At 42.0% G+C, this 13,185-nt stretch overlaps 1 protein-coding gene across 1 annotated transcript in view; it reads left to right on the top strand.

Annotated features, from left to right (window-relative positions):
- plch2a (phospholipase C, eta 2a) overlaps window positions 1–13,185 on the top strand; it is an 86,568-nt gene that overhangs the window by 24,441 nt on the left and 48,942 nt on the right. The window contains exon 5 of the mRNA XM_090202583.1: window positions 5,804–5,974. Within this exon, the coding sequence (XP_090058709.1) occupies window positions 5,804–5,974 (171 nt within the window). The remainder of the gene's footprint in view (window positions 1–5,803; window positions 5,975–13,185) is intronic.

Consider the following 13,185-nt stretch of genomic DNA (forward strand, 5'->3'; position numbering starts at 1 on the left):
TCCTAGACTTTTCCACTTAAGTGATAATGCCAGAGAAGCTGGTGTTAGGAGAATATATTGGCCAATATATCCTCCAAACACCGGCTTCGAGGGCATTATCACTTTCATACAACGGGGGTTACCAACACATTAAAATAATGATTTACATATTTTCATTCAACTTTATTTTGATGAATTTATTCATACTATTTCATCCTTCCACAAGATACAGTCCCGACACAAATCTAGGGTTGCTACCCAAGCCAGCTGGTTGTTCGTTCTATCGGTTCGGTTGCCAGAGACAAGACCCAGTTAAGTCTTTTTGTTCTGTATCTATGGACGCGACCGAGTTGTTTGTTCTAAATGTTCTATTGCCATACTGGCTGGCAACGTTCTTATCCCTTGTTGCTAGCTAGCAAACTACATCAGACTTGCAGTCACTTCAAACAGTGCAGACAGAATAACAAAAGTAGCTGCATTTGTTTAAGCTCTTTTCTAGTGACATTTAGTTGGATACATCCATAACAATGCGCTAATGATGCTCGATTTCAGCTGGCATAGAAAATGTGCTCTACTGTCAGGACACTGTTGTTCAGAGGAGCTAGCCAACACAATCCCTTCAAACTGAAGCTGGAAAGACTGGAAACTAGATACATTTAATTTTAACAGTTTGCTATTGATATTTTTTTGTATATTCTTTGTATAAAAATGATGCTGATTCATGATTTCGAATGGCTGAGAAAAGCTGCCTGCTTGTCGGTCTCATCCTGAGTCTCAACACATTCATTACTATGAGACAGCTGGAGATTGAATTTGAATATTGTAACAATGTTGCAAATGTCAGAGAGACAGACAGCAAGGTTTAAATCTCCGCTTTTGAAAACAACTAAATGTTAGTCTAAAAGAAATGTGAGATAATGTCTACGTGCCCTTTACAGTGGAGATCAAGTTTATAAATTGCCCAGCTGGGCTAATGAGACAGTGGATTGCTCAGTCAGATGGAACAGAGTAAATACCCATTTTAACGTCATATATTTAGCAGATGGGAACTTGTGGAATAGACACCGGCTGGAATGCAGTTTTAACCAATCAGCATTCAGGATTAGACCCAACCGTTGTACAATTCACAATAACAGCACTTACAGTTGACCGGGGCAGCTCTAATAGGGCAGAAATTTGACCAACTGATTTGTTGGAAGGGTGGCATCCTATGACGGTGCCACCTTGAAAGTCACCGAGCTCTTCAGTAAGGCCATTCTACTACCAATGTGTCCTCGATTTTTATACACCTGTCATCTACGGGTGTGGTTGAAATAGTTAAATCCACTAATTTGAAGAGGTGTCCACATACTTTTGTATATATAGTGTATCTGCAACAAAGCAATTTGTTGGAAAACATGCATTTTTTTTTGTTGTGCTGATTTTAGATATTAACATGAAAATATGTCGCCAATTGGATGGAAACCTAGCTTGTAATGTCTATGATAATGTTTTAAATGTATGCAAATTGTGAAGTTGTCTGTAACGTATTTTCAGGTATGTGTCAGATCGCAGGAAGACTTAGCTGTCTCCATTGACGTTGGCTAATGGGGATCCTAATAAAAATCTAAAATCCTAAAAAGTGGTGGTGAGAAGATCATGGAAAGACCAGATATAACCCTTGATACATGACTTTTTACTGAGGGTTAAGCTATTAGCTGCAAACTCCCAGCCATGACATAGCCTAGTAAAGCCAGTGGGTTCTTTGACAGCATGACCCTGCGAGGATTAGCAAGTTAGCGTTGTGTTATCGTGTTAACGTGTTGTTAGCGCTGGTGGCCGTGGCTGTTCTTTTACCCCAGCCTGTGGCGTAGCTAAGCGCCCTAAGCCTCGCGCCCCACCGAGGGGTCACCCATATGGTGCTCAGGGACGCAGATGGCTTCTGGTGTAATACATGGTAACACACGGTAAACACACCAGGGAACAGTCTGGACGTATGTGTGTAAGTGCGTGCGTGTCAGACAGGAGTGTGTTTACGAGATGGTGGACTTGTCTGCTGGCTTAACCTATTTACTCCTGGGAGGAACCTGTGTGTGCTTTTCTCTGTTGACTTGACCCGGTAGGAGGATAATAACCAGCGCACATGCATCAATTGCAATAAGCATTAGTGACCCTCTTTCAATATATATTACAGTATACAGAGTTCTTGGCTTGTTAGCACATGATTTTTGGTACATTTGTCAAATCACAACATTGTGTGCAAAGTCATAGGCGGTCATGCCAGAGAGTCTGCGTTATGTTTTTTAAATGTATTTATTTAACTAGGCAAGTCAGTTAAGAACAAATTCTTATTTACAATGACGGCCTACCCCGGCCAAACCCTCCCTTAAACCGGACGACGCTGAGTCAATTGGGCGCCGCACAATGGGACTCCCGATCACGGCCGGTGTTGATACAGCCCGGGATCGAACCCGCGTCTGTGAGGACGCCTCTAGCACTGCGATGCAGTGCCTTAGACCGCTGCGCCACTCAGGATAAATGTCGCATTGCTGTAATTTTCCAGTTAGCTTTGAAACTCTCATACAGTGCCTTGCGAAAGTATTCGCCCCCCTTGAACTTTGCGACCTTTTGCCACATTTCAGGCTTCAAACATAAAGATATAAAACTGTATTTGTTTGTGAAGAATCAACAACAAGTGGGACACAATCATGAAGTGGATGACATTTATTGGATATTTCAAACTTTTTTAACAAATCAAAAACTGAAAAATTGGCCGTGCAAAATTATTCAGCCCCCTTAAGTTAATACTTTGTAGCGCCACCTTTTGCTGCGATTACAGCTGTAAGTCGCTTGGGGTATGTCTCTATCAGTTTTGCACATCGAGAGACTGACATTTTTTCCCATTCCTCCTTGCAAAACAGCTCGAGCTCAGTGAGGTTGGATGGAGAGCATTTGTGAACAGCAGTTTTCAGTTCTTTCCACAGATTCTTGATTGGATTCAGGTCTGGACTTTGACTTGGCCATTCTAACACCTGGATATGTTTATTTTTGAACCATTCCATTGTAGATTTTGCTTTATGTTTTGGATCATTGTCTTGTTGGAAGACAAATCTCCGTCCCAGTCTGAGGTCTTTTGCAGACTCCATCAGGTTTTCTTCCAGAATGGTCCTGTATTTGGCTCCATCCATCTTCCCATCAATTTTAACCATCTTCCCTGTCCCTGCTGAAGAAAAGCAGGCCCAAACCATGATGCTGCCACCACCATGTTTGACAGTGGGGATGGTGTGTTCAGTTGTGTTGCTTTTACGCCAAACATAACGTTTTGCATTGTTGCCAAAAAGTTCAATTTTGGTTTCATCTGACCAGAGCACCTTCTTCCACATGTTTGGTGTGTCTCCCAGGTGGCTTGTGGCAAACTTTAAACGACACTTTTTATGGATATCTTTACGAAATGGCTTTCTTCTTGCCACTCTTCCATAAAGGCCAGATTTGTGCAATATACGACTGATTGTTGTCCTATGGACAGAGTCTCCCACCTCAGCTGTAGATCTCTGCAGTTCATCCAGAGTGATCATGGGCCTCTTGGCTGCATCTCTGATCAGTCTTCTCCTTGTATGAGCTGAAAGTTTAGAGGGACGGCCAGGTCTTGGTAGATTTGCAGTGGTCTGATACTCCTTCCATTTCAATATTATCGCTTGCACAGTGCTCCTTGGGATGTTTAAAGCTTGGGAAATCTTTTTGTATCCAAATCAGGCTTTAAACTTCTTCACAACAGTATCTCGGACCTGCCTGGTGTGTTCCTTGTTCTTCATGATGCTCTCTGCGCTTTTAACGGACCTCTGAGACTATCACAGTGCAGGTGCATTTATACGGAGACTTGATTACACACAGGTGGATTGTATTTATCATCATTAGTCATTTAGGTCAACATTGGATCATTCAGAGATCCTCACTGAACTTCTGGAGAGAGTTTGCTGCACTGAAAGTAAAGGGGCTGAATAATTTTGCACGCCCAATTTTTCAGTTTTTGATTTGTTAAAAAAGTTTGAAATATCCAATAAATGTTGTTCCACTTCATGATTGTGTCCCACTTGTTGTTGATTCTTCACAAAAAAATACAGTTTTATATCTTTATGTTTGAAGCCTGAAATGTGGCAAAAGGTCGCAAAGTTCAAGGGGGCCGAATACTTTCGCAAGGCACTGTAGACTAGCTCTCATGTCTCAGCTACCGTTTGGGTGCAAATCGTTACTCATATTCTGAGTTCACCATCACTGGCAACGTTAAATGGAACGGGAAAAAGAGAAAGACAAAACACCTTGCCTGACCATGTTTGCAATTTTCCAGTAAATGTAGATCCTTTTGATTCAGTCAATCTGATCGTAGCACTGGCTTATCTTACTTCCACACTCCCCTCTATAAGTCCCTTGAGCTCCACACACCGATAGCATCTCCTCCATTCTGACTCACTATCATCTCATTCATTGGTTCCGATTCACTGGGCCTATGAGCAGAGGCCGCTCTGTTGCTTTCAGAACAATCCTTAGGGTGAGTCCCAAATGGAACCCCCATGGGCCCTGGTCAAAAGTAGGGCACTATATAGGGGTTCTGGTCAAAGTAATGCACTTTATAGAAAACAGCGTGGCATTTGTGACGCACACTCAGTCTGACCCCCTGCCTGCCCAAGAAGCAGTAAGCTGAGGAAATGGTGTTGCCCGTTTTATTACAAAAGGACTTCCAGCACCAACTGGGGTGAGGTGATGTACTGTAGCCTAGCTTAGCCTAGTGCATCAATAGTCTCTCTCCTCCTCTCACCCTGGAAAGATTCAGAGAGCCCGTTTGGTGTTGAGACACAGAGGTACGTTGTTTCAGTGAGGCACTCTTTATCCCGGGCCGGAGGCACCACCACTCAGGCAAGCTGCTCAATGATTTATTGCTGCTGAAAGCACCGGAGATGAGGAAGAGAAGCGAGAATCACCACACACTGATGAATTAGTTCATATTAGCCACATGGCTAAAGCGCCACCTCGTAGTAACCTGCTTAAGTGCTCAGGCCCCCTTTTACATAATGAATGTGTGGGAATGAGACTAGATTGATATTTTCTGTTGATTTAGAAGAACAGGAGCTCTCCTGGTGGATGTGTGTGTCAGTTGTTTCTGCCTAGTCTTAATGAGAAATAAGTGTCAGTTCCTCACTTGTGCCAAAACCCATATTCACTCTGTGACCTGGGTGTGTGTGTGTGTGTGTGTGTGTGTGTGTGTGTGTGTCAGTGTAGAGCAGGGATCTGGCTGATTGAAAGTTATGAGACCTGGAAGTTTGAAAGTTTGTGTGTGTTTTTGAAGAGCTGGGAGCTGGCCGTGTATCAGAACTGGCAAGTGTGTGTGTTGTGCATGGAGGCCAACCTCCCACCAGCACCCACGTCATCACTCTGCAGTCAGGTCCATCTCAAGCAATGCGAGACATATGGAGCTGGCCATACACAAGAAAACCATTTCAGCCATGAGTGTTGGCAGGCATGCAGATACCTAACTACAATATGCATGCGCATATTCACACTACATCACCAAAACACAACTCGATATTCCATCTGACTAGTTATCTGAGTGTTGGTGGCTGTTAATTGCTGTGCATATTATTCAAGCAAACTTTTAATAATGTGATCCTATACACAACACCGTTCCATTCACAACAACACATCATTTGGTCTAGGATCTATAGGCTAGCCACATGATGGATGCAATAACAATCATCCCTCAACTGAATAACTACTGCGATACAGTGGAAGTTAGGATTCCATTATTTGTCTAAATGACCTGACATGGCATTGTGACTTCTCTTCTCCCCAGGAGGCAGACACAGATGACAACCAGGGCACCCTGGACTTCGAGGAGTTCTGCTCCTTCTACAAGATGATGTCGACGCGCCGCGATCTGTACTTGCTCATGCTCACCTACAGCAACCACAAGGACCACCTGGACAGCATCGACCTTACCCGCTTCCTGGAGGTGGAGCAGAAGGTATACAGGAGCAGAGTTGAAGCGTATGCAGGCAGGCTGTTAAGCAGAGAGGCACATAGACGCACACATGCATGCTAGCACACACATCCATACACGGACGCACACACAGGTGCAAGCATGCAGGCACGCTGGCATGTACTCACACGGAGGTACTCACACGGAGGTACTCACACACATACACACACACACGCACATCCCTAGATTGATCTATGAGGACATGGTCTATCTATGGGGACATGGTTTGGGTTAACTTTTATTTTGTTGGTCCCCTTTAAAGGCCAGTGCAGTCAAAACTCTGTTTTCCCTGTGTTTCGTATCTTATTGTACAACAGCTGATGTAACTAACAGTGTAAACATTTTTGATCAGGGTTATTTCCTGATAGTTGCTGGTTGGAAATACGATCTTCACAGGACCTTCTAATCAGCAGGTTTGCACAGGCTGGAGTTTCAGCTTACCATGGTGACATCACCATGCGGTAAATTGGTTAATAGACCAATAACAAAGACATTTCCAAACCTCTGCCAAAAACATCTAGTTTTCAGTTTTCCCCTCCCCACTCAGACCACTCAAAAGCAATTTTTGCCAATTTGAATAAAAATCTATTACAGTAAGGTAATTAATTAATTGTTACCCAGAAATGATTTGATATTGATATAAAACGGCTGCATTGGGCCTTTAACCTGATGACGCGTTCCGCTGGAACGTGGCGCATGGAACGCAAAAATATTCTTAGAAATATTTAACCTCCACACATTAACAAGTCCAATACCTCAAATGAAAGATAAACACCTTGTTCATCTACCCAGCATGTCAGATTTTTTAAATGTTTTACGGCGAAAACACACCACATATTTATATTAGACCACCACCGAAACGAAGACAAGAGGCAGCCATTTTGTCCCAGAAAATATAAAATTATAAAAGCAGGATTAAAAAATAAATCATTCACTAACCTTTTGAAAATCTTCATCAGATGACAGTAATAGGACATGTTACACAGTACATTTTTTCAATAATATGCCATTTATATCCATAAATGTCAATTTACATTGAATTCATGTTCAGAAAATACTGAAAAATGTCCGCAGAAAATATAGGTAGCGCCGCAAGATAACGTAAATAGACATCATAAACTTTGACTAAATATACATGTTCTACATATAGTTAGAAAGATACACTGCTTCTTAATGCAATCGCTTTGTTACATTTCTTTTTAACGTTACTGAAATCGCTCACTATTCAATATTCTGAGACGGCGCCTAGACATAAGCAATATTTCTCCGCTATGTTGGAGTCAACAGAAACACACAATTTCAGCATAAATATTCCCTTACCTTTGATGGTCTTCGTTCAGAATGTACTGGAAGGGTTCATACTTACCCAAAACATTGTTTGGTTTCAAGTCTTGTGTCTTTGTATTAGCATCTGCTAACAATATCAGCTGAAATGCACCCAATATGTCCTCTGGTCCCAAAAAGTTGCGCATTAAAACTTCAAAATTACATATTATATGTCGACTAAACAGGTCAAACTAAGTGCAGAATCAAGCTTTAGGATGTTCTAAACATACAAAACAATTTTCAATTCAACCGGTCATTGTTAGTTCTCCTCCGGAGTGCTGGAACAAAGGAATGGATGGGACCAATTCGCGCCCTAACGCACAGGTATTTTCTCGCGACACTCACTCAATTCACTCCCATAGGGCCAAAACTCGCGGGATTTGAACGATTAAACGCTCTACTGAATGAGGACATCTAGTGGAAGACATAGAAAGTGTCCCCAGATCCATAGCTGGTTGGGAAGGGTGGGGGCGATGACGTCAAAGTTGCCCCAACTTTCATGATCCCAAAACTAGTTTGGAAGAATGCCTGCCCTGTGAGTTCTGCTATACTTACAGACATAATTCCAACGGTTTTAGAAGCTTTAGAGTGTTTTCTATCCAATAATAATTATTATATGCATATATTAGCAATTTTGGACAGATTTGTTTTCAGTTTACTATGGGCACGCAATTCCTCCAAAGGGGGCAGTATTCTGCCTAGCCTTTCTGTGACAGCCCTTTTTTGTAATGGCTTGACTGAGGCAAACATCTGAAGATTTGACTCTCAATAATGGTTAGCGACATGATCTACTTGTGGAAAATGGTATAGTCCCCCCCCCCTCCTGCCTGTTTCCATGTGTCAAAAATATGTTGGTCAACAGATTAGGGGGAAAAGCAAGGAATATTACTGTTTAATTGCAGTGAAAATCAAATTTTGACATTCTGACGCTCCAAGCTTTGACAAAGAGGTTTCAACCGTTAAGGGACAGATCGAAATGTACTGGGGGGAGGGGCAGGTTCAACTCAAGGTGTTATAAAAAAGAAATGCAACCCCCTCCCCAATGTTACAAATATTTTCACATGACCCTCCCCTTGTACAGTAAAATAAATGGAACACCCTCCCCCCTCATAGAATTAACTAATTAACTCAAAATAATGTTTACGACCACAAATAACAATAACTATAGCGACTCTGTGTTTATAGACGTGGATATAGACTTCAACATGCTTTTGTGGCACGATCGGTGCCACCCAGAGCTACAGTGCCTTGCGAAAGTATTCGGCCCCCTTGAACTTTGCGACCTTTTGCCACATTTCAGGCTTCAAACATAAAGATATAAAACTGTATTTTTTTGTGAAGAATCAACAACAAGTGGGACACAATCATGAAGTGGAACGACATTTATTGGATATTTCAAACTTTTTTAACAAATCAAAAACTGAAAAATTGGGCGTGCAAAATTATTCAGCCCCTTTACTTTCAGTGCAGCAAACTCTCTCCAGAAGTTCAGTGAGGATCTCTGAATGATCCAATGTTGACCTAAATGACTAATGATGATAAATACAATCCACCTGTGTGTAATCAAGTCTCCGTATAAATGCACCTGCACTGTGATAGTCTCAGAGGTCCGTTAAAAGCGCAGAGAGCATCACGAAGAACAAGGAACACACCAGGCAGGTCCGAGATACTGTTGTGAAGAAGTTTAAAGCCGGATTTGGATACAAAAAGATTTCCCAAGCTTTAAACATCCCAAGGAGCACTGTGCAAGCGATAATATTGAAATGGAAGGAGTATCAGACCACTGCAAATCTACCAAGACCTGGCCGTCCCTCTAAACTTTCAGCTCATACAAGGAGAAGACTGATCAGAGATGCAGCCAAGAGGCCCATGATCACTCTGGATGAACTGCAGAGATCTACAGCTGAGGTGGGAGACTCTGTCCATAGGACAACAATCAGTCGTATATTGCACAAATCTGGCCTTTATGGAAGAGTGGCAAGAAGAAGCCACCTGGGAGACACACCAAACATGTGGAAGAAGGTGCTCTGGTCAGATGAAACCAAAATTGAACTTTTTGGCAACAATGCAAAACGTTATGTTTGGCGTAAAAGCAACACAGCTGAACACACCATCCCCACTGTCAAACATGGTGGTGGCAGCATCATGGTTTGGGCCTGCTTTTCTTCAGCAGGGACAGGGAAGATGGTTAAAATTGATGGGAAGATGGATGGAGCCAAATACAGGACCATTCTGGAAGAAAACCTGATGGAGTCTGCAAAAGACCTGAAACTGGGACGGAGATTTGTCTTCCAAGAAGACAATGATCCAAAACATAAAGCAAAATCTACAATGGAATGGTTCAAAAATAAACATATCCAGGTGTTAGAATGGCCAAGTCAAAGTCCAGACCTGAATCCAATCGAGAATCTGTGGAAAGAACTGAAACTGCTGTTCACAAATGCTGTCCATCCAACCTCACTGAGCTCGAGCTGTTTTGCAAGGAGGAATGGGAAAAAATGTCAGTCTCTCGATGTGCAAAACTGATAGAGACATACCCCAAGCGACTTACAGCTGTAATCGCAGCAAAAGGTGGCGCTACAAAGTATTAACTTAAGGGGGCTGAATAATTTTGCACAGCCAATTTTTCAGTTTTTGATTTGTTAAAAAAGTTTGAAATATCCAATAAATGTCGTTCCACTTCATGATTGTGTCCCACTTGTTGTTGATTCTTCACAAACAAATACAGTTTTATATCTTTATGTTTGAAGCCTGAAATGTGGCAAAAGGTCGCAAAGTTCAAGGGGGCCGAATACTTTCGCAAGGCACTGTATAAGCTAGAAGGTTGTGGGTTCGCCGACCAACACAGATGAGCTCACACTCTCTGCCTGGTTCATTACACTATGATCAGAGCTGGCTGCAGACAATGATCAGCTGGGGTGAAATCAGATTTTCAACATTTTGATGGCATATTTATAATGACAAAATATATGCAATTAATTTTCCACTTCCAGGTTTCTGTGCCAATGTACCACACAACCAATCAACAAAGCATACCGACTTCGAGCAATTCAATATCATGGTTTTGTGTCGACAAAAATAAAATGCATCCCTCCCTATCTTGTAGGCTTACCCAGTATAGAAGGGATAACTTGACAATGTCATTAAACTTGTTTGTTGTTTCCTGACATTTAATCCTAGTACAATTTCCTTGTTTTAGGTCAGTTAGGATCACCACTTTATTTTAAGAATGTGAAATGTCAGACTAAGAGTATAGAGAATTATTTATTTCAGCTTTCATTTCTTTCATCACATTCTCAATGGGTCAGAAGTTGACTTACACTCAATTAGTATTTGGAAGCATTGCCTTTAAAGTGTTTAACTTGGGTCAAACGTTTCGGATAGCCTTCCACAAGCTTCCCACAATAAATTGGTTGAATTTGGGCCCATTCCTCCTGACAGACCTGGTGTAGCTGAGTCAGGTTTGTAGTCCCTCCTGCAGCAAAGCACACCCACAACATGATGCTGCCACCCCCGTGCTTCACGGTTGGGATGGTGTTGCAAGACTCCCTCTTTTTCCTCCAAACATAACGATGGTCATTATGGCCAAACAGTTCTATTTTTGTTTCATTAGACCAGAGGACATTTCTCCAAATAGTACGATCTTTGTCCCCATGTGCAGTGGCAAACCGTAGTCTGGCTTTTTTATGGCGGGTTTGGAGCAGTGGCTTCTTCCTTGCTGAGTGGCCTTTCAGGTTATGTCGATATAGGACTCGTTTTACTGTGGATATAGATACTTTTGTACCTGTTTCCTCCAGCATCATCACAAGGTTCTTTGCTGTTGTTCTGGGATTTGTACTTTTTGCACCAAAGTACATTCATCTCTAGGAGACAGAACGCGTCTCCTTCCTGAGCGGTATGACGGCTGCGTGGTCCCATGGTGTTTATACTTGTGTACTATATTTTGTACAGATGAACGTGGTACCTTCAGGCGTTTAGAAATTGCTCCCAAGGATGAGCCAGACTTGTGGAGGTCTACAATTGTTTTTCTGAGGTCTTGGCTGATTTATTTTGATGATCCCATGATGACTAGCAAAGAGGCACTGAGTTTGAAGGTAGGCCTTGAAATACATCCACAGGTACACCTCCAATTGACTCAAATGATGACAATTAGCCTAACAGAATCTTATAAAGCCATGGCATCATTTTCTGGAATTTTCCAAGCTGTTTAAAGGCACAGTCAACTTAGTGGGTGTAAACTTCTGACTCACTGGAATTGTGATACAGTGAATTATAAGTGAAATAATCTGTCTGTAAACAATTGTTGGAAAAATGACTTGTGTCATGCAACCAGTAGATGTCCTAACCGACTTGCCAAAACTATAGTTCGTTAACAAGAAATTTGTGGAATGGTTGATAAACGAGTTTTAATGACTCCCGACCTAAGTGTATGTAAATTTCTGACTTCAACTATATATATATACAAATATTTTTAAAAGTGACCTGGATTGCACTATAAATTCAGGGACTTATTTTCATTGTGGTTCTTATTTTTTTACATACATACATATACAATTACATAGATACAGACACATTACAGAGATGAGTATGAGGGGGTGTTTAAGTACAATTCTTCCAAGCTTGTTTGGCTGGTAGCTTATTCCTTCGATGTTTGGGGCTGCTGGTGAACCATGATGTGCAGGCATCATCAAAGTGACACTGGACCAACGCACACTAGCTAGGTTTCCATCCAATTGGTGACAGATTTTCATGCAAATATTCTAAAATCTTCATAAAAACAATACAATTTCAGAGTTTTCTTTAGGAAAAGGAAGAATTTAATGTACCGGACATTTGGGAAATGTATCGGACATTCAGGTCCGACCTGGCGCAGCCAGCGCCATCAATAAACCAGGGATGTTGGCTTGTGTATCGGAGGACGCATGACTTTCATCCTTCGTCTCTCCCGAGCCCGAAAGAGAGTTGTAGCGATGAGACAAGATAGTAGCTACTAACAATTGGATACCACGAAATTGGGGAGAAAAAGGGGTAAAATTCAACAAAAAAAAGAAAGAAAAAAAAAAAAAGAAGAGCAAATGTAAACCAGGGAAAAAACACACTACCCTCCCCTGTGCGCAATAAAACCCACAAAACCCTCCCCAAAGCCCACTAGCTAACTAAATGGGGATGTACTGTATCTTCCCCCGTGAGTCACCCCGTAGAGCCTGCGCTAGGTGACAGACAGTCGTTTAATGGATTTGCCATTGGGTTCTGAAGCAAATGCTTAATAGTGCTTAAGCGCAGACACAGGCCCCTACAAGGCTATTAGAATTAGCAGTATCACTTCAAATGAACTTCTAAAGGCTTCAGGGGATAAAATGTAATATGGTTCTGCTGTGAAAAAGAGACAGAAAAGGAGCTGTAATTAGGAAATTGTATCCAATCTGTCGTATTTTTGGGCACGGAATTGGATGTTCCACTACTCCCTACTTTGTTGGGAAGCATTGAGGCGGTTTTGCGAGGTGATTTATTTGAAATGGGGCCAGGATGCAGCTGGGCTGTCTCTAGCTCTTCTCTCCTCTCTCTGCTGGCATCATTAGCTACAGCCTCCCCTCAGTTTCTCATTTTAACTGTGTTTACTAGCTCTCTCTTGGTGTGTGTGTGTGTGTCATTAGTCGTGTGTACTGGATACACTGGATACACATGGTATCAATGGATACACATGGTATCAATGGTGGTCAGTGCCGTTTAAGGTGAGGGAGGCCATTTTTACTTTATTTAGCATGGATATTGGATGACTGGAGCATGGATATTGGATGACTGGAGCATGGATATTGGATGACTGGAGCATGGATATTGGATGACTGGAGCATGGATATTGGATGACTGGA

The sequence above is a fragment of the Oncorhynchus mykiss genome, chromosome 16 (assembly GCF_057628025.1).
Source record: "Oncorhynchus mykiss isolate SJ-2025 chromosome 16, ASM5762802v1, whole genome shotgun sequence".
Taxonomy (NCBI): domain Eukaryota; kingdom Metazoa; phylum Chordata; class Actinopteri; order Salmoniformes; family Salmonidae; genus Oncorhynchus; species Oncorhynchus mykiss.